At 41.9% G+C, this 26,380-nt stretch overlaps 2 protein-coding genes across 2 annotated transcripts; one reads left to right on the forward strand and one right to left on the reverse strand.

The window, feature by feature from the left end:
• Nucleotides 1-242: 242 nt before the first annotated feature.
• Nucleotides 243-15,282, reverse strand: snx1a (sorting nexin 1a). Its single transcript, XM_034084213.2, has 15 exons — nt 15,041-15,282; nt 11,562-12,930; nt 10,160-10,299; nt 9,848-9,917; nt 9,576-9,619; nt 8,384-8,525; nt 8,221-8,299; nt 8,017-8,092; nt 7,687-7,800; nt 6,736-6,829; nt 4,744-4,949; nt 3,947-4,090; nt 3,246-3,326; nt 3,089-3,160; nt 243-2,618 (listed from the first exon to the last, which is right to left on the reverse strand). Exons 1-15 carry the CDS (start codon nt 15,167-15,169, stop codon nt 2,568-2,570), a joined length of 2,811 nt encoding a protein of 936 aa, XP_033940104.1. The 5' UTR covers nt 15,170-15,282; the 3' UTR covers nt 243-2,567.
• Nucleotides 15,283-15,537: 255 nt separating this feature from the next.
• Nucleotides 15,538-25,487, forward strand: sv2 (synaptic vesicle glycoprotein 2). Its single transcript, XM_034084214.2, has 13 exons — nt 15,538-15,640; nt 16,915-17,013; nt 17,315-17,476; nt 18,373-18,535; nt 18,797-18,918; nt 19,091-19,254; nt 19,345-19,425; nt 19,702-19,800; nt 21,164-21,252; nt 21,980-22,107; nt 22,264-22,359; nt 22,490-22,649; nt 23,767-25,487. Exons 1-13 carry the CDS (start codon nt 15,559-15,561, stop codon nt 23,948-23,950), a joined length of 1,629 nt encoding a protein of 542 aa, XP_033940105.1. The 5' UTR covers nt 15,538-15,558; the 3' UTR covers nt 23,951-25,487.
• Nucleotides 25,488-26,380: the final 893 nt, after the last annotated feature.

Here is a 26,380-nt window from a genome sequence, read left to right on the forward strand (position 1 = left end):
GAACGAGTGTAATCATGGCATCAGTTTACTTTCCTTACATCACTTTCACTTCCATCATGACTATGGACATTTACACATGCATCTTGCATGAGGATATTATCATAACTTGTGATAATTGATAATCAATACTCTATTGAGCTGCTGAGATCTGAAGTTTGAACTGATATAAAAGTGAATGGAAACCAGATGACACACTATACTATGACTGTTAAAAGTAAGACACAGAAGTCGGAAGCTCTTAATGACATTTCCAAGTGTAAACAGTGCAACTTTTATTGATTTGTTTCAAAAGTAATTTCTATGACACATGATGACGTACAGTATGAAGTCACACCAACAACCAGATTTAAGTGCTGTCTAACAACAGTTTAAAACAAGCGTGCATCTTACTGTGAGAAAAACAAACGGAAAACTGTGCAAAGAAATGTCTGCAAGTTAAGAGATGATAACAAATGACACAGCTTCAATTAAAGTGTGTGCAAATGTGAAATTAAAGCTGTAATCAAAGGATGGCACCGGTTTGATGCCGTTTGCAGGGTGACGGGATGAATTAGGTTAATTATGACTTTAGTATTTGACATTAATCTCATGTCTACAAGTCAGCATCAAGTCTTCTTTTTTTTTTTGCCCATTTACTAGAAATCACATTATTTTATTTAGAGCTGAATCAATCAGACAATCAACAGAAGTATTCACCAACAAAGATGTTAATTAGTAACAGTGCATCAAATGCCCTCCCGTCGCCGGTTCCACTTTCTCTGTTTAGAGTAAATCAAAAAGGTACCCTGTGGATTTTTGTTTACAGTTGTGTTAACATTCACTGTTGAGTGCTTCTTAGCGCTCGAACAGATGAGTTGAATTCACTTGCAGAGCCATCTTTTGTGTGAAACAATATGAAATTGTTTGTTTTATTTGCAGCCATCCATTTACTTAACGGTCCTACTCCGTGGCCGTTTCTCAATGTCGAGTATCCCTGCTGCAGAGCCACTATTTCAAGTATACTACGTCATCGAGTGGCGTCGAAGGACTGTTTAAATGCATGTTAAATGCCCAGCATTCGGCGCCACTCGATGACGTAGTATACTTGAAATAGTGGCTCTGCAGCAGGTTTACTCGACATTGAGAAACGGCCCTTGACTTTATGGCTAACAAACACAAGCTGTCGACCAGCAGAAACAAAACGTACACACATGTCTTCATAATGCCGTTACTGGTCAACATTCCACAGGGTACCTTTAAAACAAAACTATAGATTAAACCATTGTATGATGACACCTTAGGCTCTGGGAACCATTTTACAATATTTTGAGTCATTTTATAGACTAAGCATTTAATTTTCAGACAAAAACCAAATGAAAATAAGTGTTAGTTGCAGCCCTCGTATTACTGACAACCACGTCTCAAAGAAAGACTCAGAACCCTCACATCCAGGCAGCCTTTGGTTTGCATCACGCCACTAACGCAGGAGAATCCACTTGCAGAGACTTGAAGCTCGTCAGGCTGATCCCTACAGTGGAAACGCAGCATTTACTGTACGACTAGTCATCAGTGAAGCCTTAAACTGGCACTTACAGTTCTGCATTACCACGGGAAAATTATGCAACAGTCATACATCTCACTGCGAGGATTACCCGTTTCAAGTCTGTGCAAGTTCATTTTCATACAGAAGGCGGTCTGGAAAGTAACACATTCACAAAGAAAACAATGTAGCGTTATAAACTAGAATATAGTGGGAAAAAAACTTAATTTGTAGTAAATGGGCTTTAACATGAGACGCCAGTTTGGTTCAACTCAGCTTTGACATTTTGTGGCTGTTCTCTACAAATGAGAACTCGTTTCTCCCATTTTTTTTAAAAACCCTTAAACACCCCTCTGACTTCAAAAGGCACAGACATGTGTAGTTATAAGAGTAAAGTTTGATTGAAACAAGATCTACAAAAAGTGAACTCACAAGCTTTGACCTATGATGCCCCCCCCCGACCGCAGCGGTAATAATCTAATGCCTCAACACCCTGCACCCATAGTAGTTTAACTCCTAAAGAAAAACAAACAATAACAACAACATGGCTGGTATTTCATTATCTTGTCCACCTGGTGGAAGTGCTCAGAATTCATTTCTTTCTTTTGTATTCCTTTGAGTCATTTAAAAGCAGAAACAGAGTGAGACTCGAGGCCACTTTCTTCACCTGGGTCCCCAGAGAGTGCCGAGAGAGCGGCCGCGCTGTAAACAAGACCCACTGCTGATGGAGGAGAAATCCTGAGAACAACGGACTCCTTTCCCTTGTGGAAACTAATGGAATCATTCCCCTGCTTTCTCTTTCTCGTATGTCCTTAATCTTTGTATACTGTATGCAAACTCTTTTTTCATCTAATAAGAAAATATTTGTGGAAGGTTAAATGAAAATATACAATTATTAATACAATAGAGTACAGAGCTATATGTTAAAGGTGATTAAAAAAAACTGGTTGATTGTATCTCCCTTTACAATGCGCGCATTTTCCTTGGTTTAAAGGCAAGAGGTAAAGTGTATAAGAAGAAGGCCGCCTGGAGAGAAGGAGCTCCAGCGCTAGGCGATAGCTTTGGCTTCTGGTAAGAAAGCCTCCCAGTACTTTATGAGCTGCAGAGAGAAGAGAGACAGGGTCAGGGTCCTTCATATTCAACACATGAGAAGGGGTTACAACATACAGGGTACACGCAGGAGTCCTGAAGTCAAATGTAAAACCTTTTAAGACCCTTCCCATACATTTTAAGACCTCATCGCCACTTGGAGTTTTAACCGGTTACCCTGGCGACACACTTTACTATATACAGTATTGATTGTCCTTCCTCCTTATCTTCCAACCATTTGGACGCAGACTTGCATTTCCCCATAACGATTCTCTCTCTCTCTGATTTTTTTTTCAAGAACTATCGGAACTATACTGGGAAAAGTACTCGGGTGTGAAAGCGCCTATAGCGAGTCAAAAACAGGACTCCCATAGTCTAAAAAGTATCAAACTCTATATAAATGTACGCCGACCGGTTTGACAAGAAGGATATTTGATTATAAGAGTGTTAAATACTCGTGTTTGACCAAAGGACACTCACCTGTTGCTGAGACTGCAGCAGACACTCCAGGTAATTAATGATCTCTCTTTTACAGTTCCTGGCCTTCTCCTTCTGTTGGATCAAACAAAAACAACTCGGTAAGCGGTAACATTTCCAAAAGTCCAGTACCTGAATGCAGCACGGATAACATCAGTACCTCAAAGCGCACCACTTCCTTGCGCACGGTAGCAGAAACTCTTTCAAAGTCCCTCTCGTACTGCGTCACCTTGGCCTCCCACTGAGAGGAGCAGAGGAGAAGAGGCGCCATCATGTCATGGTATCAAAGAAAGGAGGCATTGAAAGTAGGGGAGTAAATGGTCATCGTATATTAATATTGAGTTTAAAAATCCGAAATTATAAGTTAAAAGAATCTCAGATTTCTGCCTAAGAAAGTTATTTATATTAGAAAATAAAACGTAATGAAATATTTTACATTTTGTGTTCAGTATTTCCTTCATTTTAGATTTTTTATTGACATCCCAAATATTGACTGACTGTGTTTTTATGACTTCTAACTATTAAACAGTGCTGCAATGATCCATTAGTGATTCAAATGGGAGGAAGGAGATTAATATACATTTTATTACAGTATAAAGCATATTAATTATAAAGGTAAGTACTAATATATCTACCGGTAATAAATATTGTGTCCTGACTATAAGGAGGTTAATAAAAAAAACAGGTATGATTACAAATGTAATTTGTTTCAACGCGCTTCCTGTTTCTGATGATGGAACAATATAAAGGCTCTAACTCGAACATTGTACTCCATCTTGATTTTTTTTTTTTATCTCCAGCACTATCAGGCATCGCGGTCTCATCTGGAGTTGTTCACGTTGTGGATATCGCCCTGCGTACCTCAGCGATCTCCTCTTTGGCCAGCTGCAGCTTGTCGGGCTTGTTCGCCCACAGCAGCTTGGCCTCCGTCTCTCTCTTCTTCTGCAGAGCGGTCTGAGCGTCCTGCCAGCGCTGCCACGCCTTCATCCGGTGATCAAACGACCCCTGTAGGACACACACACACACACACACACACACACACACACACACACACACACACACACACACACACACACACACACACACACACACACACACACACACACACACACACACACACACACACACACACACACACACACACACACACACACACACACACACACACACACACACACACACACACACACACACACACACACACACACACACACACACACACACACACACACACACACACACACACACACACACACACACACAACTAAAAGCTTAAGCCATTAAAGCAAGGCTACTATTCAGAAGTGCTTTTATCAGTACTAATTGCAGTTCACCTGTAGTGGGGCTTTGCGATTAAATAATTCAAACCAGTTTTTGAATTATACCAGCATATATTGATTTGAAATAAATGTATTCAAGTGAGGGAAGAAGCTGCTCGGGTCTTGCTCAATCCTTAGGTCTACACTTAAATGTATAGAAGTACAATTCGACACAGCTTATTATGAAGTACTCTGAAATCTACATATCCAGTCTGCTAATTTATTTATATACACCTCAAGTGACCTTTGGAGTCAAAGTGATTCTGTTACAATGTAGATTATATTTTAATTAAACTTTTTGAGAAAATAATTAGAGTCAAGACAAGGTTTCCTCCGTACCCTGACGGCTCCCAGCAGGCGGATGTAGTCTGCGATGAGCTCTGCGAAGCTGAAGGTGTCGTTGGCGGCCTGGTCCTGGTGCAGCTGCTCCATCTTGTCCTCCACCTCGGCCAGCTGAGAGAGGGCGCGGGACAGAGCCGTGTTGTCCTCCGCACTGCCCAGCATCGCCGTGCTCTTAGCGAAGCCGGCCGTGTTCACCGACAGCTCTGAGAGGGAACAGTTCAAAAACGTCATGACAACTACTTTTACTACTATATAATTGAAATAATTATATAGAAAACATCCAACAACCTATAGTGGGCTGAAGAAGTGCTATGACAAATACACATTTCTGAGGCAAGTAGTTTTCTTTCGTTCTCCTTTTTGACGATTACTGCAGTGTGGCCCTGTCTGGCGGGTCTTAGGGGTTTTCTGTTTCCGTCTTATCCCGTCGTTGTGTATTTTGGTTTATTTTTATCATTGCTATTACTGTAGTGGTCTTTTTATGTTATTATCATTATTGTTATGTCACCTTTTTTTTATATAGCACCTGCATTTGTATTCTGTATTTTCTCCTGTCATTGTGTTATGTGTGGGAAAACCATCACACATCATTAGGCGCTTTCACACCGGAGTACTTTTCCCAGGAACAGTTCTGATAGTTCCTGGGATTTTGCGTTCACACCAAAAAGATCTGGAACTAGAACTTTTTTTGCGAACCTTTTCACCCCTTTTTTTTTGGGGAGAAAAAGGTTCCAATTTCTGATTGGCCGGGCGGATTGCAAACCACGCCCCGTTAAACTCGGAAAAGTTTTGTGAAGCCGCCATTGTATTTGCTGGCATTAGCATTATTAGCATTAGCCCAGCGCAGAGAGACTAACTTATGGCAACACAAAATAAATCATGGGAGCGGTGGAGATGAGGAGGTGTCTGCGTTCGGGCGATTTACTCGGAAGGTTCCAGTAGAAGCTGCTGGGACTCCCAGCTAATACTAATAATGATAATGCTAGCAAATAAAATGGCGGCTTCCCAAAACCTTTTGGGAGTGTTACGGGGCGTGGTTTGCAATCCGCCCAGCCAATCAGAAATGGGAACCTTTTTCTCCCAAGAAAGTACCTGCTCTCTAGACGGGACTGAAAAGGGGGTGGAAAGGTTCTCATGAACTAAGTTCTAGTTCCGGATTTTTTGGGTGTGAAGTTGAATGCACATTTTCGGAACTATAACGGAACTAAACTGGGAAAAGTACTCCGGTGTGAAAGTGCCTTTTGGGCCCAGAAAGACTTTTCCCGATTGACTAACATTGGGAAAGAAACGTCTGTAAATCAGCGGATAATTTTTTTTAAACTAAATAAACTACCCAGTATGAACTATTTCATAGCCCTTATTAGAATAATTCGGTCCTTACATTTGTTAAATGCACTAAAAGCCAAATCTAGATCTATTTTCTTTCTCCATTCATTCTACTGAGCCGAGAGTGGGAGCTCGGGGGCGGGGCTTAAGGGGCGCATGCTCTGTGAGCGCACATACAGGTTCTTCTGCTCTGGAAGCTAGGCATGATGGGTAATCTGTGACGTTTCGCTCTCTCAAAAGTTGGGCCATTTTGACTTCACGCGCCAATGAGCAGCTCTCATAGGAAAGAACGAGACCCCGCCTCCCACGCTGTATCCAGTTCTTATTTTACATCCATGCTTCATTTGCGTAATTCTCCCTCAGGGACTTATTCCGGTGTGAACGCGATCTGCTCTTTAGTTCCGATGAACTAAGTACTGGGAACTAAGTACGGCAAAGTACTTGGTGTGAAAGCGCCATGAGAACAAATACTGAAAATACTCCAAGAATAAAGGGATAGGATCTTGGGGAAAATGTGGTGTTTTTTTGTCAAGGAGCCACGTCAGGAGGTCAGATCAAAGTCATCTCCCCAAAGTTGCTGTTGCTCGTCACCACCGTTATGTGTCATTATTATCCTCAAAATCAGACCTCTAATAATCAGTGTTTGAGGGGGAGGGGGCTGACCTTTCCTGTGGACCACCAGAGACTCCACCAGCGCGTGGAGCTTCCTGAAGTGCTGATCTGAAGACTCCACCTCCTGCAGCTTCTCCTCAAACCACTGCAGGAAAACACGTCATGTATTACTATGTCTGTAACTATAGCTCTTAAATCCATTTCAAACCTATAATGACTTCTGTTGTTTTCACCGTCTACACTTTCTTGTCATCTGTGAGGCACGTTGAACTGCATATACCAAAGGTGTCATACAAATACACTTGGATTGATTAATGATTGAAATAACATTTTTAAATGTTAAAAATCTTAAACATGTGAAGTTACACCGAGTCAAACAACTTGAACAATTATTCAATCACATCTTTGTACGAGAATTGAACTACAATATTTCCCCAAACTTTTATGGTTACTAAGGTGAAATAATTACAAGTAAGCGAATGATAGACTTTCTAGATTCATAAACACTGATCCTTCATGTATTTATATGACGACTATTTAGTGCTTTCATGGACAAGTATTTAGCTTAAAACAAACTGGAAAGCTTTTGCATGTGTGTGTGTGTGTGTGTGTGGTTCTGTTAGATAGTTAAAAGTGTTATCTTGCACTTATGCAAACACGCTGGACACAAATAAGTGAATCAATAGAACCAGATCAATTTAGAAAGTCATGTTTCTGATCATTTAAGAGCAATACAAACCCAATGAAGACATGTGTCCCTTAGTGCAGGTTCACCTCAGAATACATTCAGGTTGAATTATGAAACTCGAACAAGAAAACGGACTCATGTCAAGAAACACAAAAACTCCCTAATCTGTTGGCCCAGTGCCGTCAGACTTGAACTGGGAGCTGGACATGTTCTGCTTTTTACTGGGAAACACAAATCTAATCTACTGTTCAAAACCGTTGTGATTCTGAAGAAGCCCTGATGCAGCGGGAGTGTCTGTTTACATCTGGACTCACCACGTCGGACTCATTCATCTTGATGGTCATTTTACTGACAGCATCTGTTGCTTTGTTGATCATTTTCAGGAAGCCGGCGCCACTCAGAGCCTGGGTGCTCGTTGCTCTGGGCAACTGGAGACACAGACACACAGTTATTAAATATTTAAAAAGGTAATAAAACTTCAGATAAACAAATGGATTAAGATGTATAACACATCCCTCGATGCTGGATAGATTGTTCAATCGGAAAGTTATGACGTGCTAAAGTTAAGCACAGACAGGTGGGCTTTGAGAGAACAGTATTTAACATGTTTGTCTTGCCCCAGAGAATCCCCAAATGCGTCTCACCTCATCTCTCTCCAGAAACTCTCTGACATCAGGATCCTGGAGCAGTGACGGGTGATTTACCACCCTCTGGAGATACCTGGTGAGGAGGAACAATGGAAATAAAACTCACTATCGGCTTCACTGTTTAATAAAGATTTAATGAACAGAAGGGCGGGACTACCTACAGCTTGGTAACACAATTTATTTTCATTCTTCCCGTCTTACCTTTCCAGAGCAGCTCTTCTTCTCTCCACAAAGTCTGCTGCGGAAGAATCATCCTTTCCCACCTTCACCTTTGTCATTCCTGTAAGAGAACATCCCTTCTTATAGCTGCTGGAAAGTATATTCACAGTTACACTATTAAGAGGAAACAGCCAAGTCAGCCTACCCAGAATGCTCTTCTCTGGAGGCGGAGGCACGATGAATCCATTTGGTCCATGTTTTTCAGAAAGCTTCTCGTAGAGGCCGAGGAAGTCGCTGAAGCGTCGCCTCACGGTGAACGTCTTGTTGCGGAACATCGGCATTTGGGTCTGAAACATGTCATATTATTTTAAATCGTATGTGACATTCCTAAAACACTTTAATTTGGTTGATTACTACTCAGGGTATACGCAGGAATCCTGAAGTCAAATGTAATATCTTTTAAGACCTTTTTTAAGACCCTTCCCATACATTTTAAGTCCTCATCGCCACTTGGAGTTCTAACTGGTTACCTTGGCGACACACTTTACCTCACATTGACTATATACAGTATTGATTGTCCTTCCTCCTTATCTTCCAACCATTTGGACGCAAACTTGCATTTCCCCATAACGATGTTGCCTAGCAACCCGGCGTAAACAGACCTTCGCGCGCTATCAAGCAGTGACGTCCTGTTCAGATGACGTCACATCCAACGGGATGCCATAAGTAAACTACACAGAATCACACTACACACCTACGCCATGATTACATTCAGGCTGACTGTAGAACACAACCTCTTTGGACCATTCATATACTTATTGAAAACAAGCTACAAAATGTAAAACCTTGGAAAATGCCGTTTGATACTTTTTAAATAGCATTAATTTTCGCTAAATTGATCAACTTTTAATACTTTTTTAGACCCCGCGGACCCCCTGTGATATATAGGATTTACATCAGGTGGACATTTTCCAATTATAAATCACTTCTACAAAAAACACATTTACTATGTCAAGCTAAAATTACAAATATTGTAGGAGCCATTTTGTGAAATGTTACCCCACTCAATAAGGCAGAGAGTCAAGTTTTATCTTCGCAGGCCGTTAGATTTATTTGCCATTAAGCTAATTGTCTATACAGATATATAGCCTTAATTTTCGCTAAATTGATTTATCAACTTTTAATACTTTTTAAGACCCCGCGGACACCCTGTGATGTAATCCTTGTCTGCCATTCAAGAACAGTGCATGGCCGTTACTCCTGAAAAACGCTGAACAGCACTTCCTGTCTTGGCCTCCTGTTGCCACACATCTGATGAGTAACTGCTAACGTCCTCTGGATTTAAGAGGACACACTTTTTGTCATGTGAAAAGCTGCATATCGATATATGTGTTTACCTGCGTGGTTACTTTGTAGCCCATGTAGGCGTTCATTCCATCACCTGTTAAAAAAAGGGATAAAAGTCAGTCGAAAATAAAGAGACAAATTGATTATTAGAATATTAGTTAAGTCAAGCTGAACTTGAGCCCCTCTTTTTGGTTCCTTTGTCTTTTTCACATGACTAAGCACCTCAGAATAAACGTTGCTTACTTTACGCTTACAGTCCAAAACTAATTACAAGCCTTGTTGCAATTCAATAAATAATAAAACAGATCCTAAACATCCTTACCAACTTTTTCAGGATCTTTAACAGACACCAGGATCTCAAATGTGTCTTCCTGTTCTTCTTCTTCTTCCAACTGAAACAAATATTGAACATATAGTTAAACACTGACATTGATCTGCTGTCACCAAACATTTATATGGAAGGTCATGTTGAAACGTTGGCTCTGGCGCTAAACCAGTCAGAAAAAGCTAATTGAACGACCAACTGAGCTTCTCAAAAGACCGTCCGGAAAACTTTTATCAGCCATTCCTCAAACTGTTTTTCAAGTCATTCCTTTGTTGCAGTGTGTGTGTGTGTGTGTGTGTGTGTGTGTACCTCCTCCAGGGCTGCAGCTTGTGGCTTCACCAGGCTGGCAGCAGCTGACAGGGGGGGGGCGGCGGACGTAGACGGTGCGACTGTCACATCTTTCTTTCTCTCTTCCCGCGGACTGTCGAGGGAAAGCTCCACTGTGGCTTCTGTCAGGAAGAAACAGAAAAGAAACCAGCCTTTCGTTATTACATGCACAAGGAGGCGTAGGAGGCGTGTGGCGCAGTGGAGTTGTGCGTTGGTGTTCGGATCAGGAGAGCACAGGTTCAAACCCCACTGCAGTCAGCATGTCGTTGTGTCCCTGAGACACTTCACCCCAAGTTGCTCCTGTGGGGACTGTCCACAGTATTGAGTATGTAAGTCACTTTGGATAAAAGCGTCCAACAAGTAATAATAATAATAATAATAATACAAGGGATATTACATTACTGTACATGTCATTTGTTAGACACTTTTATCCAAAGCGACTCACATTCAATACTGTGGGCAATCCCCACAGGAGCAATTTGGGGTGAAGTGTCCCAGGGACACAACGACATGCTGACTGCAGTGGGACTCGAACTTGCTACCCCCTGATGCGAAGTCCTGCACACTATCCACTGAGCCACAGCCTCCCTCATATATGTACAGAAATGCATATTATTTTCTTCACTTCTAAGGCTGTCGAAGCAAAATTGTGCTTAAAAAACACATTTAATAGTACCGACATTCATTCTGAAATCATTACCTACAGTTTGCCTCTAGTTTATTACAAACTAGTGTTGTAAACTGAAGTCACAAGTGTCTCATTTATTGGTCAGTTAAAGGGAAACTCCCACATTGCTACTGAAATCTGAGGACTACTCCATACATGAAGAGTTGATTAATCGCCTAAAATAATGTACTTGAGTCAGCGCCTTGATAAGGAGGAGGAAAGCATGGAAAAGATAAAGCCATATCTCTGGTTCTGCTGCACTGATTTGAATCCTTTGTGCTTATTTGAACTCTCAATGTGATAATGAATAGCATTACAGTGCCGAGTGCTCTTTAAATGGGCTGTCGTGTGTTTTATAAATCAACCACGAAATGAATCCCTGCTTTGAATCTTTCCGTCCGTCTCCCTTCATTTCCTGTAAGCTTTCTACCGTCCACTAATCCAATAACGACAAACATACCTCCAAAAAATAAAGACTGAAAGGACATCATATGACATCTGGTGCTTTCAAAATGTAGTTCTGGTTATGTTTTTATATGCAGTAAATCGCTTATATAAGTATTTTGATTCTGGAGTGCAGTTATGTGCAAATTTGAATTGAACAGTTCTTATATATCCGGGAAAAAAAGGGGGTTAACTATGAGATTCTGAATGAATTGTTCTTTGCGAACACGACATCCAGATAATGTTCCATAAAACCAAACATAGTGGACCCACCTGCAAATATATCCATGTCCTCTTCAGAGTGGACTCCATTGGTCTTGGAGCTGGCGGCGCTGGTGTTTTTGACGATGGGCACGGTGGCGACGGCTTCCTCACTGAAGAGATCAGCAGGAGTACTGTCCTGCAGAGGCCCCCCCATGTTGCTAACATCAGTGGAAGCAGCTTTGGTTTTGACGAGTTTGTCCTTCGGCTCCGTGCTCACAGCTTTCTTTGAGGTAGCACCCAGCGGCTCACCGAACAGATCCTCGTCCGCTTCTCCGAAGAGGCTCTTCTGCTGCTTGGCAGGTTTGGTCTGCCATGCTTCTGTGAAAAAGTCGCTCCCCTCCTCGTCGAAAAGATCGATTGTTGCCGGTGTGGCTATTTTGGCTTCGGCAGAAAATGCAGCACCACTAAGGAGGTCAACCAAGGGGTCACTGAACGTTTTGCTGGCAGGCGGTGGCTGTTGTGTTTCAGTGGCTGGCGAAACAGCGCCGAGAAGGTCTTCCAAAGGGTCAAAGAGCGCTTCGCTGGCACGCGGTGGTTCTTGTGTTTCAGCAGGTGGGGAATCATCAAAGATGACATCAACCAAAGGGTCAGCAAATGTGTCGCTGGCACGCGGTGGTTCTTGTGTTTCAGCAGGTGGGGAATCATCAAAGATGACATCAACCAAAGGGTCAGCAAATGTGTCGCTGGCACGCGGTGGTTCTTGTGTTTCAGCAGGTGGGGAATCATCAAAGATGACATCAACCAAAGGGTCAGCAAATGTGACGCTGGCAGGCGGTGGCTGTTGTGTTTCTGCGGCGGGCGAAACCTCACTGAGAAGGTCTTCCAAAGGGTCAACGAATGCTTGGCTGGCAGGTGGCGGCTGTTCCGTTTCAACGGCTGGCAAATCAGCACCGAGGTTGATAATTGGATCAGTGGAAGTTTCTATTGCTTCCCCTTCCTCATCACTTCCTGTTTTCCCGTCAACAGGTGGAACTGTAACACTACGGGCCTCTTCAACCTTATCCGTTGGCGTTTCTTCAACAGTAACATCTGCTTCTACAACTTCCTCTTGCGGGGCTTCGGTTTCACTTCCAAATATGTCTTCAAATTCCTCCGCGGGCTCGTCTAAAGGGATTTCAGTTTTGTCCTCTTCTGGATCTGCAACGGGACTCTCAGCTGTGTCTTCTTCATCCGGAGAGTCGGTGATGTTGTTAGTTAGGTCAACAAAATCATCCGAGTGGTCGCTCATGACTTTGCTGGATGGTGCGTTTGCTGTTTGGATGCTGACGGGCTCGAATAAGGGGTCATCCATGAGGTCAACGGGAGGTTTAATTAAAACATTACTGGGTTCAATGGTAGGAGACAGTATGCTGTCCATTCCAGTCAGTGGAGGGTTGCTCTGGAGAAGGAAAAAGTGGGAAAAGATTTCAAATTTTAGAGCATGGGTCTTTTAAACGAGGTACGCGCCCCAAATACGATCAGAGTTACAGTAGAGGGGCTGACAAAACAATTTGATAATGTTTCAAAAGTTGTTTTTCTTTTAAATGTTTTAATGTAAGCTTCATTTTGCATGCACCATTAAAATGTATGTTTATACATGGCACTTAAGGACAACATGTCATGTGCAATTCATTTTTATACATAGCAGGGAGTCATTGCTTCGTCTTCTAATTGTTTGTTTGTATGACAAAAAGTCCAAACCCCAAATAAATGCAATAAACACTAAACAGAACGAAGTAGAAAATCTGTCAATCGTGTAAAAGATTAACTATATAATCCTTTTTCCTCAGTCAGTTTAATATGCTTTCCATGACTGTCATGAGGGTAGTGGAAGGAATAGTTTCCTCACATCATAAAATGTCTATAAACTCATAGAAACTGTCCCTCCAGCATTATAGAGGTCTCTGTATCAAGTTAAATGGGTTTTAACTAGGATATTGCACCGACAAAAACTTCCACAAATGTATCAACGTTAAATAAAACAAAACATTTTTTAGCTGAATTAAACAGGTTTTTTGAGTGATTTTTTAGTAGGCAGAGAAAGTGATAAATGTGACTTCCTGTTTGTTGTCACATTAGATTTATGAGTGAAAGCCAGATGCTTTACAACTCATTTGCATGTTATGTTCCACATAATTCTGAGCTGAGCCTCCAGATGACACTTTTGGTAGAACCACTTATTGTGAAGAATGCACAAAGAAAACAAATACATTTAATTTAAGGCTACAGGCTGTGTAACGAATAATGCAAATATTCCCTTGAAATGAAAAAATAATGACTTTATAATGAGAGAAAGCAATGTAGTAATGAGTTATCGAATCATGAGCTAAACATTGCTCATAAAGAAAATAAAGTCCGTTTTTGGTTTATTGTGTACGCCTTACACAACAGTCCTGCAAAAACCTAACTTCCAGGAACTTTCTTTTTCTTGCATTGGCGGAAATAGCCTATGTTAAACACAACATCCACAATTTGCTGAGTAAGCTTTTCCATGCAGCAGTGAATCCAGCAGGAAAAAAGGGAGAAAAAAATCAAAGACAGCGACTTTCCAATCTCCTCTCTGAACTTTGGCTGTAGGAAAACATCCGGGTTCTGAGTATGTGACCACAGCTCTCTCACATGACAGGAGGCTGCTCAGGCCAGCTTTTTAACCTCATTCAAAACACAAAAAAAAGGGAGTGAATTTGAAAATGTATTCATTTGAATAACAACAAAAAATGAGGACGTTCACAAACCACACAGACCTCATTTCCTGTAGACTGCTCCAATTTAACTGCTTCTTGTTTACCTATGCATGGCCTTAAAGTCTGCACATCCAAAATGTTTAAGATGATAGCCTACCTTCAGATTTCAGTGTAAGTTAACCGGAAGTATGGCCGATTTCTGCACAGAAAACTAGGAACACAGGCTGGTTACCCAATTTACCTCATTAAAATCTCAGCCAGCCAGTCCTCCACATTGCAACTTTCAGGAATAAATCAATACCAAAATGGGCGTTTGAAAAACTGTCAAAGATCAGCACATGCGGTTTTAAAAAGTCAGAAATTGTGATGGAAGGTGGATTGTTCTGCCTCCTCTCGAAACACTCCTTTGATAATAGTAAAGGCTGTAGGTCTACAATTGTACGACAGAACAGTTACTAATGTTAACATGCTTTGATTACCGTTTCCTCAATGCTAAAAACAAGCTCATTTTTTGTCTTCACCTAACAAAACTTTTGCTAAAAAGCGCCTTATTAGCCGTATCTGCTGACGTTAGCTCACCATTATTTTGGCAGTAAATGACAGTAAAAGCTAACTATTCTTAAGGCAGTAGATATCAGTAAAAGCTAACTATTCTTATGGCAGTAAATGTCAGTAAAAGCTAACTATTCTTATGGCAGTAAATGTCAGTAAAAGCGTACTATTCTCATGGCAGTTATTGGCAATTAAAGCTAACTATTCTTATGGCAGTTAACATCAGTTGTTAGCCACATCAGATTAGCTTAGCTTAAAATCAAGCAGACATACTGTGCTCATGAAGAGATCGTCCCCGTCGTCTTCATCACTGTCTCGGCCTCCAACTTCTTCGGTTTCCAGCACATCTTGGTCCTCGGAGTCGGGAAACGGAGGAGGACTACGCTCCGAGCTGGTCGCCATCTTCAAATCTTCTTAAAACAAACACAAGGGGAGGTCCGTCCACAGCTCCCCTTCTTCTGCTCCTTTTAGCGGCTAACGTCAACTCCGCTGCTACAGCTAAAACTGTGGCAGTTCTCCTGAAGACAGTACAACTAAAAGGAGGGGAGGAGGTGTGATTGGAGGGCGGCTTCACGACGTGCAGACCTCCGCTCTCTGTTTTACTTCCTGGTCCTCCTCTTCTGGTCAGGATAGCTCCACCGTTAGCTTCACCGAGAGGCTTGGCAGTCATGAGACGGATGCAGTAGCGGTGTACACAGTATTATGGACCAGGGCAGGAGTTGATCTCAAAGGTGTGTGTAAGCGGATCTGCTCAAAGGTCATATTGGGGACGTCTGAGTGTTTTGGGGGTGATGCCTCGTCACGACGTGGAGGCGAGGGAGCCGCTTATCACCAGGGAACACCTGAAGCTAAATGAGCTGGAATCCGATGAAGGTACAGTGTGTCTTTCTGTATTGTGTTATTTCACCTGCTAAATACACTTTTTCAGTGTTTTAGATCTGCTAGAAATGCATGATCGAAAACCAGATGGCACTTGTTTTCACATTTAGAGTGTACTCTTTAGAAATGCCTGGTTCTCACAGGACTGCGACAAAGCTTCAAACATGTGATTATCCTATTGATTAGTATGCATTGTTGTCTAGATTTAACTACCCACCACTGTACCATAATGCAAGTGAAAATATATACAAACTATATTATTAGAATACTATGTCTTAAACAGAGGTGTTAAGTAACTAAGTATTTACTGTAGGTTAAGTACTGTACCTAAGTACAATGCTGAGGGACTTTACTTGAGTGTTTGCATGTTTTGTTACTTTGAACTAAATGGTGTACTTTTACCCCACTATATTTATTTAATAACTTAGTTTTTTAGTTACACCTTGAGTACTTCCAGCTTTAATAACACTGTAATAATGCATCAATAATTATAATCGAAACATAATAATATATTATTCTGAAATGAGCCATTCTGTATAATGAATAGTTTTAGTTTTGGTTCTTTAAGTATATGTTGACGCTAACACTTTTGTACTTTTACTTGAGGAACATTTTGATTTCCGGACTTTCACTTGTTCCTACACTCTTGGACTTCTACTTTTACTTAAGTACAACATATGGGTACTTCTCTCACCTCTGGTCTTAAATAACAAACATAAACTCACTATCTCTATTCAAAATCAAAAGGCTACCAGAGGCCCAATAAACATATGATTTTGGGGAGACTGGGGACAGTTGCAACAAGTCTTATTCTTCCATCAGAAACATGTCAACGATACTCATACTGTAGTAGATGCTCCGTTAGATCCTACTTCCACCAAAAAACAACACACATTTGGTTTCATGACTGACAGGCTGGGGACAGTTGAAAAAAACATGTTGCAAATTGCTGCATATCATAACAGACCACAAGCTTTTGTAAACATATTGTAACTGTACTGGGGTCAGTTGCCAAATCTGACTTATTCTATTTAACATATTTAAGTTGAATGTATAAATGCTAGTTTAGTCCTGACCAAATAGTCATTGAGAAATGCACAAAGTGTTGCAACAGTCTCCCTTTATATAATATAAGACACATCATTAATACAAATTCTAGCACCAACCAAATGGGGGGCTAAAGCTCGCGGGACCTCTTAAATATCTGTTTAAGCTGACACCTTTGTTTCACTTAACTTTTTGTGTGTTTTTTGCTGATTATATTTTAGGTGAAATCATTTTCGACAGGAGTTCATCAAACCACCCACGGGACGCTGGTGAGAGCTCACAGAGAAGATTAACATATGAGGAAGCAGTAGAGGAAGCAGGTAATAACATTATAATATCAACGGTAAATACCTTTTTGATCCTTTATATAGGTTTAAATAGGAGGATTATAAGATGGAAAATGCATCATACACAATCTAAAAAGGGACGGCAAAACAATAAATAATAATATTTCTTAACAGTTTCTGACTTAATAGATTTTTACAGCATCACTAAACCATACATGTGATACTGAGGTGTGTGTTGACGGTAATGGACAAAGCAGCAGCTGCGTTAATATGGTGCGTTAACTGATAACGTTTCTCTGTGTTGATTCACTCCTTGTTCTGCTTTTGCTCTCAGGGTTTGGGTTGTTCCACTGGCTGCTGCTGGTGGTATGTGGTTGGGCCAATGCCAGCGATGCCGTGGAGATTCTCTGTGTGTCTTTCCTCCTGCCGACGGCGAGCTGCGATCTGCTGCTCAGCTCCTCAGACATGGGCCTGCTCACTGCCAGCATCTTCCTCGGTGAATAACAATCGTTTAATAAATATGTTACCATGACTGAGCAAATATTCTCCGGTTTCAGGTCCTCGGATGAGTCTTTGCTGCTCAACAAGTTTTAAACAATCGATTTGTTTATGGTGTCGTGGACAGTCCCCATTGATCAACTGTCACAACAAACAATACATGGGGCAGCTTTAGCAAACATTGCTCATTTCCAGCTGTTGTCCCCGGCCAGATGATAATGGACACAATAACAACAATAAGGATGACATACAACATAATGTACAGGGTACAGTTTACAAAACTCTATTCACAGTGACAGGTACCATGAGTATCAAGCGGCATGTCACCCAGCCAGTTTTAAAATGATGCAGGGGAACCAAAGTGCTCAGTTTTAAACAGGTTTGCAGACTGTTCCATGTTAGTGGAGCTGCACATCTAAAAGCTTTCTTCCCTAAGACAGTCCTAGCACTTGGCGCATTTAATAAAACAACATCATGAGATCTCAGGCAATACGTACTTTCAATTCGTCCAGAGATCAGAGAGCAGATATAAAAAGGTAGTTTACCCAACATGGCTTTATAGATGAAAAAGTACCAGTGACTGAGCCTCCGTACAGTTAGTGAAGGCAGACCTGCCCTGGCATACAGGGTACAGTGATGAGTAAGTGCTTTCCAGTTAGTAACAAATCTCAGAGCACTGTGATAGGCGGCATCTAACTTGTCCAGGCAATGGGCAGGTGCATTCATATACATCAGATCACCATAGTCCAGCACAGGTCAAAAGGTCACAGAGCCTTTTCCTGGCTTCAAATGAGAAACAGGACTTGTTTACAATCACATCAATACAGGTTGTACGTATTCACAGCAATGCTAAGAGCTAAATGCTAATGTTGGTATAACATTTTTGTTTTCTAGGAATGATGGTGGGGGGCTACATGTGGGGGTACCTGGCTGACCAGAGGGGGCGGCGCCGGGTCCTGGTTGTGTCCCTCACAGTGAACGGGGTGTTTGGAGGTCTGGCCAGCGTGGCCCCCTGGTTCTGGCTCTTCCTGCTGCTGCGGTTCATCAGCGGCATCGGGTGAGCACGGGATTTGCATATGTTTTGTATTGTGTCTCCTGGAGTTATATAGCTGACGGTAAAACACGCAATGAAGTATGTTTCAGTGCTCAGACAGAACATACTGCAGCCACCAGGGTCATAGTTTGTATCCCGATAACACCTTCATGTTCCTTTTAGGTACAACATATTTATATTACCTTAGTTGTGCCCTCATTTAGCCCTCAGTGTAGCACGAATACACAGTCACTAAAATGAATTGTGTTTCCTTCCCTTCTGCAGTGTCGGCGGGTCCATCCCTGTCATCTTCTCCTACTTCTCTGAGTTCATGCCCAGACGGAGGAGAGGTGCGATGATCAGCGCTCTGGCCACCTTTTGGATGGCAGGCAACATCCTGGCTGCAGGTGGGAAAACTCACCTGGTGTTATGAGAAACCTAAGTCACATGCTAAGAAAATTACACATTTGATATACCTACTTCAAAAAGGTAAAGACTTATTCCCTTTGGGGCGACAGTATCTAAATAATAAAAAGTGTAGACCTGTGTGTTCAATAGTTCCTCACCTTGTACCTGCAGGTCTGGCCTGGTTAGTGATCCCAAGGACCTGGGCTCATTTCTCTCTGGGGTTTCTGGACTTCCAGAGCTGGAGACTGTTTGTGGTTCTCTGCTCTGTTCCCAGCCTCACATCAGCCCTGGTGTTCAGGCTGCTCATGCCTGAAAGCCCCAAGTTCCTCATGGAGGTATTTGAATGCCGGATTAGATATCATGATTGCAACCTGCTTTTTTTTTCTTCCCAGCAGACATTTAGATTTTTGTTTTGTCTTTTCCAGGCTGGCCAGGAGAAAGAGGCGCTCCATGTCTTCAAGGTGATGTTTAAGCTGAACATGCGGGGAAAGGGAAAGTCTTTACCGGTAAGAACCTAATTATATTCGTATATATACCTCTATGATTTGTTATCATTGTTTTGTGTGTAGCTTAAAAACACTCTGATGAATTGTAAAGTCTACAGAACAAATAAACTTATATTTGAGCCAAAGAAAAATTAGAAGAGCAAAAGGCGAAATGAAACGGGAAGTTATATTTCAAGTTAATGGGAGTTTCTTTTATTATTATTATTATTACTTCCTTGATTTTACAGTACAGTAATCTACTGTAAGTGTGACCGCTTTCATTTGAAACTCTTGAAGGAATTTGGTTTATGCATCAACTCCAAGAAAAGATCTGAACAGGAGGAGACCGGACCCCACGGTTCACAACGAGAGAGACTTTGCTGCATTGTGAAAAAGGTAATGTCACACAAACAGACAAGCTCCACATCCAGATTGTTCGAGGTTATCCGAGTAAAGTGTGTAGGCACTATCACGGTTTAAACTGTGTCCTAGTTTGACCTGAAGTATCATGGTTGCATTAACCTGCTACGCTTGCTTGCTCTAAAACTGTCTGGAACCAGGTTTAAGGTTTCAGCTCACTATTATCAATCAATCAATCAATCAATGTTTATTTATATAGCCCAATATCACAAATGTTACATTTGTCTCAGTGGTCTTCACAGTGTGTACAGAATATCAGTATGACAATACGACACCCTCTGTCCTTAGACCCTCACATCGTACAAGGAAAAACTTCCAGAGAAAACCCACAGTTTAAAGGGAACATGGAGAAACCTCAGGGAGAGCAGCAGAGGAGGGATCCCTCTCCCAGGACAGACAGACGTGCAATAGATGCCGTGTGTAAATTGAAAAGATAATACATTTGCAACATAGGTAGTCCAAATGTTTGGAAATGCATGTGTGTATAATAGGAAGATGAATCCACGAGGATATCCATCCAGGACTTATGATCCAGGACCACAGCCACGACTCAAGATCCAGCGCTCGCGATCCAGGACACAGGACCGCAGGATCATCCATGTCTCCGGATCCCAGCGTATATAGACACCAAAAAGAAAGACATGTGGGGAAGCTGGGTTAATCGGAACATGAGTGTACACGGGTATAGACAGAGAGAAGGAAGAAGTAAGATGTCCCCCGACAAACTAAGCCTATATCAGCAAAACTAGGGGCTGAATCTAATCAGCCCTAACTATAAGCTTTATCAAAAAGGAAGGTCTTAAGCGCACTCTTAAAAACGGATAGGGTGTCTGCCGCCCGAACACAAACTGGAAGCTGATTCCACAAATGTGGAGCTTGATAAGAAAAGGCTCTGGCTCCCATTGTACATTTAAAGATTCTAGGAACAACCAACAACCCTGCATTATTGGAACGCAATGCCCTAGTAGGACAGTAGGGTATAATGAGTTCATGTGTATTATGTGAATTTTTGTGCAAATTGAATGAAAAAGATAATTGCTGCTTAGTTCATTGACTTATTCATAAATTGTCTGTTCAGCAGCGATGAAGGTTTAGTGAGTTAACACAATCATTTAGGAAAAACTGGACATTAAGTGTCTCCTTAAGATGAAGCAATGGACGGATCATATGGACCTAAGTGTCAGCTTCTTTTAGCTTTACATATTTTAAATAGAATTGGCAGACAACCATTTGACACACAGTCAGACTGGGCAGTTGTCCATTAGATTTAAACTTTATATAATCATTTTCCCCTCGATTGCCATTTTTATTTTAAATTGTTTATGTGTTTAATTTGCAGGCCATGATGCCCATCAAGCAGATGTTTAACGGTTCGCTCAGAACCAGGAGTTTCGCTCTGCTCATCATCTTCTACTGTATCTCCTTTGGGTGAGACGTCCAATCTGATCGCCTGCATGTAAACTAAAGAGTATCTGTGTGTAGCTGGAGGTCTCCTTCAGACTACATGTTGTCAGGGACATGTGCAAAGTTCAGGGCGTGTATATATCATGTGTGTTTCAACACTGCTGATGTGATAGATCTACAGCATGGCAGCTGCGCAGTAGGAGATAACCATTGCAGAGATTATCTTCAACAACCAGGAGTCTGCAAAAACTGCTAAAAAAATGTTAATCTTATGAAACGTTTTACTAAACTACTCCACTCTCTGCGTAGGACTTGTACATGTTATGGTTGATTTATATTTGCACACACAAGAGTGCATACAAATCAGTATATAACAAGGAATGTGACAGGAGAGGTCAGGAGGCCACGGCCTAAACTATGGACCTCATCTAATCTTAAGAACGAAAAAAAGATAATACAACTAAACATGTCCCTGAAAAATAATAAAGTGTGTGTGTGTGTGTGTGTGTGTGTGTGTGTGTGTGTGTGTGTGTGTGTGTGTGTGTGTGTGTGTGTGTGTGTGTGTGTGTGTGTGTGTGTGTGTGTGTGTGTGTGTGTGTGTGTGTGTGTGTGTGTGTGTGTGTGTGTGTGTGTGTGTGTGTGTGTGTGTGTGTGTGTGTGTGTGTGTGTGTGTGTGTGTGTGTGTGTGTGTGTGTGTGTGTGTGTGTGTGTGTGTGTGTGTGTGTGTGTGTGTGTGTGTGTGTGTGTGTAGTTACTACGGGCTGTGGATGTGGTTCCCAGAGTTGTTTAAGAGGATCGAGGACGGCGGCTCGCCCTGTGCCAACGCCTCTCTGCCGTCTCTGCTCCACAACCAGAGCTGCTACCCGGTCAAAACAGCAGGTGGGCTTCTGGGAAAATGACACACCTTTTTAGATAAAGCAGTACAGAGTGTGTCCTACCCCACTGCATGCTGGGAAAGCCTCCAGTCCCCTGAATACCTCAGAATAGTCTGCTATAGACATTGATGAAAGGATGTATCTCTCCCTCACGTGGCAGTGTACATGGAGGGCTTCATCGTCGCTGCTTCAAACTTACCAGGAAACATCTTCACCATCCTCATCATGGACACCACGGGAGGAAAGGCTCTACTGGGTGAGTCTTTAAAGCTTTTTATTAATATTGTACCAACATGTATGCCCCTAAGAATTGTCCTTCAGCATATCCAGTTGAAAACTTTGAATAGTGATCGCTGAATCTCCTCGCCTCCTCGTTGTGTGTGCAGCCGTCAGCCTGATGGTGTCCAGCGTCAGTGTCTTCTTCATCTACCTGGTGCAGACCAAAGCCCAGAATCTTCTTCTCTCCTGCATCTTCAGCGGGGTGTCGGTGATCGCCTGGAACTCTCTGGATGTGCTGGGAACTGAGCTCTTCCCGACTCAGATGAGGTAACTTTCTTTACAGCCTTTGAACACACACACACACACGCACGCACACGCACGCACACACACACACACACACACACACACACACACACACACACACACACACACACACACACACACACACACACACACACACACACACACACACACATTGATTGTTCAGTTCATCTGGCTTATTACACTTATTTGTTGCACCTTTAACACTAGAACCGCCAGAGGTCGCTGTATACCTAAAACCGCCAACGGGTCAAATGTACCCGCTATTGATTTTCAAGGTACAATGTTCTTTTATTTATCACACAGAGCAGTGAGTTTCGATCGCACAGGGATGAAACCTATACCAATAGAATCTGTGGACTCTCAGCTTTTCATATGATATAGTTTGTGCAGATAGCATGAAGTATAATATATCGCTACCAGTGCTGATTTAAACGCTTGGTGTTAGACTTGTGTTTTGTTTAGGTACAAATCTCTCTATCTCTCTCTATCTATCTATCTCTCTATCTATCTATCTATCTCTATCTATCTATCTATCTCTCTATCTATAAGGAACCGCAGTAGACAAAAGGCGTTGCTATAGCAACACGTCATGTTTACGCTGCGGCGGGTATAGGTATAAATGGCATTTTTTTGGGCGGTTTTTTCAATCTGACTTCATATTGACCATTTTTAACAACAGAGGGTGCTACATAACACACTTTCAGGAAAAGTCACGGACTGGGAGACTTGAATATTTACATACATACAATCAAAAAACAGCTGCGGGTAAAACCGACCCGTTGGCGGTTCTAGTGTTAAGGGTGGGATAAATGCATATTTATCAACCCTGATGGGGATTTACAAGATCACAAAATGTCCATCTACCAATAAGAATAAAATGTAAATGTAAAAGTACAGTTTGTAGTTTTTAACTAGATGAATGAGACACCTAACCTAAATTCAGCATAGCCCAGAAAAGCAACTTAAGCATTGTTTAGATTTCTTTTTTAAGACTTAAAGACAAATCTGAGCTTAAAGAAAATAAATAGAGGAATAGCATTGTTGCACATATTTATAGTTGTTCTACTGTACTCTAACAAACAGCTGCTCACATGTTTTGATGTTTCTCTTCTCCCTTCAGGTCCTCCGCTCTGGGTTTCTTCACAGGAGTGGGCCGAGTCGCTGCCATCATGGGGAACATAGCCTTTGGAATGCTGGTGGACACAAACTGTGCCGTGCCCATCCTGCTGGTGTCCGCTCTGCTGCTGACCGGAGGGCTGGTGGCTCTGCTGCTGCCTCAGACCAAACACTCCGAGCTCACCTGAGCGATCAGTGTCTTTATAGGAATACGTTATTAGAAAACACCCTCTGAAAGTTATTATAGTGAGCAGACAGGAGGAGGCTGCTTTATCCCCTGTTTCTGCTCCCAGAGGACGTTTATATCCTGTGCCTTCTGTCATTTCACTCTGCCTTCTGGAGCTGCCTTATTGAAAAGAGACAGTCTCCATTTTCTAAGAATTACTATTCAGGAAAGTGAGTAAGGAAAGAAAAAAATGGAAGTGCTCGACAGTATTTATTGAGAGTTTGAGAGGATCACAAATCCTTACCAGAAGTGAGTCCGCGTATGAAGGAAACTTTAAAAAGTGTCAAAAAATCTCCAAAGATTCTAGGTGGATCATGATGTTTAATCTCCTGACTTTAATCAGTGATTGGATCAGAGGCTCATTTCAAAACAGTTGCTTGTTTCTGCAGTCAATCCGATCTTTAAAGTAGTTTCAGGTTTACGAGGTGTGTGTAATTATCAGGTTAGAACAGTTGTACTATTAGCTAAGGATGTCTGAAATGAAAAACTTCAGCTTCACAATTCTATTTTACTTTTTAGTTTACAATGTAAAACGCCTCTCGTGATTGTTTTAAGGTCAAATCTCTGCGTTTAAAACAGTTCTTTTTTTCATAAAAAATACAATCACATCTATGCATTCAGTAGATTTTAGAGGCGTCTCAGGATCATGCTGCACATACTGGACCACACCGGTTCAGCTTCATTCCTGTGGAAAACCCAAAGATTGTTTATTTAATAAAAACATCCATCCATCCATCTTCTCCCGCTTATCCGTGGTCGGGTCGCGGGGGTAGCAGTTTCAGCAGAGAGCCCCAAACTTTCTTTTCTCTGGCGACATCAACCAGCTCTGACTGGGGGTCCCAAGGCGCTCCCAGGCCAGCGAAGAGATATAATCCCTCCACCTGGTCCTAGGTCTCCCCCTTGGTCTCTTCCCAGCTGGACGTGCCTGGAACACCTCCCTAGGGAGGCGTCCAGGTGGCATCCTAACTAGGTGCCCGAACCACCTCAACTGGCTTCTTTCGACGCGAAGGAGGAGCGGCTCAACTCTGAGTCCCTCCCTGATGACCGAACTTCTCACCTTATCCCTAAGGGAGACGCCAGCCACCCGGCGGAGGAAACCCATCTCGGCCGCTTGTATCCGCGATCTCGTTCTTTCGGTCAGGACCCATCCTTCATGACCATAGGTGAGGGTAGGAACGAAAATGGCCCGGTAGACAGAGAGCTTTGCCTTCTGGCTCAGCTCCCTTTTCGTCACAACGGTGCGGTAAAGCGACTGCAATACCGCTCCCGCTGCTCCGATTCTCCGGCCCATCTCACGCTCCATTGTTCCCTCACTCGAGAACAAGACCCCGAGATACTTGAACTCCTTCACTTGGGGTAAGGACTCATTCCCTACTAATAAAAACATGTCTCGATTAAAAAACCTTTATATCTGAGTAGCAACATTGTTTATAAACCTGCTGTACTTTGTGACTACTGAAGCAGTTTGATTTAAATAAACGCTACTTTTGTTTATCTCAGTTGTGTGTTTTAATATCACCTACACTCCAATACTACAATATATACATACTTCAAGCGAAATCTCTGCATTCAAAACATTTTTTTAAAAGTACATATCATCAAAATGTACTTTATGGAGGGTAAAAGTATTACATTACATTGCATTTAGCTGACGCTTTTATCCAAAGCGACAAACTTGAAGAAAACAGAATCATATAAGTAGGCTACATCATGTTTCATAGAGCTAAAACATTTCAAGTGCTACTCAACTGGCTTTAGATAAGCATGTCCTTTATTAGTATAAGTTCTTTGTTAGTAATTCTATCGCTCGAGGTGGAGTCGAGAGAGATGAGTTTCAGTCTGCGCCGGAAGGTGTGTAAGCTATCTGCTGTCCTGATGTCAATCAGGAGCTCATTCCACCATCTTGGAGCCAGGATAGCAAACCCACGTGTTTTTGCTGATGGGAACTTGGGTCCCCCTCGCAGTGCGGGTGCAGCGAGCCGTTTGGCTGATGCAGAGCGGAGAGCACGTGCTGGGGAAGTAGCCTACTAATAAAATATCTCATGTGACTCCTGTTATGTTATTCATGTATGACATTAGATGGGGAATGTTTAAGCAATGCATAATTGTTTGAAGTGGAGGTAGAAAACACTGATTTAATGTTTGTAAATATATGGTATTTTAAAAGATTATGGGTTTTGTTTAAGAATAAATTATAGTAAAACAGCTGAGGTAAAAGGTGCCATATTTTCCTGGAAAAACTCAAAGTACATGTTCCTCAAAAACGTTACTTAAATTCAGCACTTCAATACATGTACTTACTTTACACCAAAAACCATATTGATATTTTTGAGATAGCATTCAGGAAAATGTCAATAATTCGGAACAAAAACAGATGGACTAGATTATTTGA

Source organism: Pseudochaenichthys georgianus, chromosome 6 (genome assembly GCF_902827115.2).
Source record: "Pseudochaenichthys georgianus chromosome 6, fPseGeo1.2, whole genome shotgun sequence".
NCBI lineage: Eukaryota > Metazoa > Chordata > Actinopteri > Perciformes > Channichthyidae > Pseudochaenichthys > Pseudochaenichthys georgianus.

Coding starts and splice junctions, on each gene's coding strand:
- snx1a (XM_034084213.2), bottom strand. CDS start 15,169: ATGGCGACCAGCTCGGAGCGTAGTCCTCCTCCGTTTCCCGACTCCGAG. Junction 3,327..3,946: donor CCAAAGAGGAGATCGCTGAG/GTACGCAGGGCG, acceptor TGCTCCTCTCAG/TGGGAGGCCAAGGTGACGCA. Junction 2,619..3,088: donor TGCTGCAGTCTCAGCAACAG/GTGAGTGTCCTT, acceptor TTCTCTCTGCAG/CTCATAAAGTACTGGGAGGC.
- sv2 (XM_034084214.2), top strand. CDS start 15,559: ATGCCTCGTCACGACGTGGAGGCGAGGGAGCCGCTTATCACCAGGGAA. Junction 18,536..18,796: donor CGGTTCATCAGCGGCATCGG/GTGAGCACGGGA, acceptor TCCCTTCTGCAG/TGTCGGCGGGTCCATCCCTG. Junction 22,650..23,766: donor CTCTTCCCGACTCAGATGAG/GTAACTTTCTTT, acceptor TTCTCCCTTCAG/GTCCTCCGCTCTGGGTTTCT.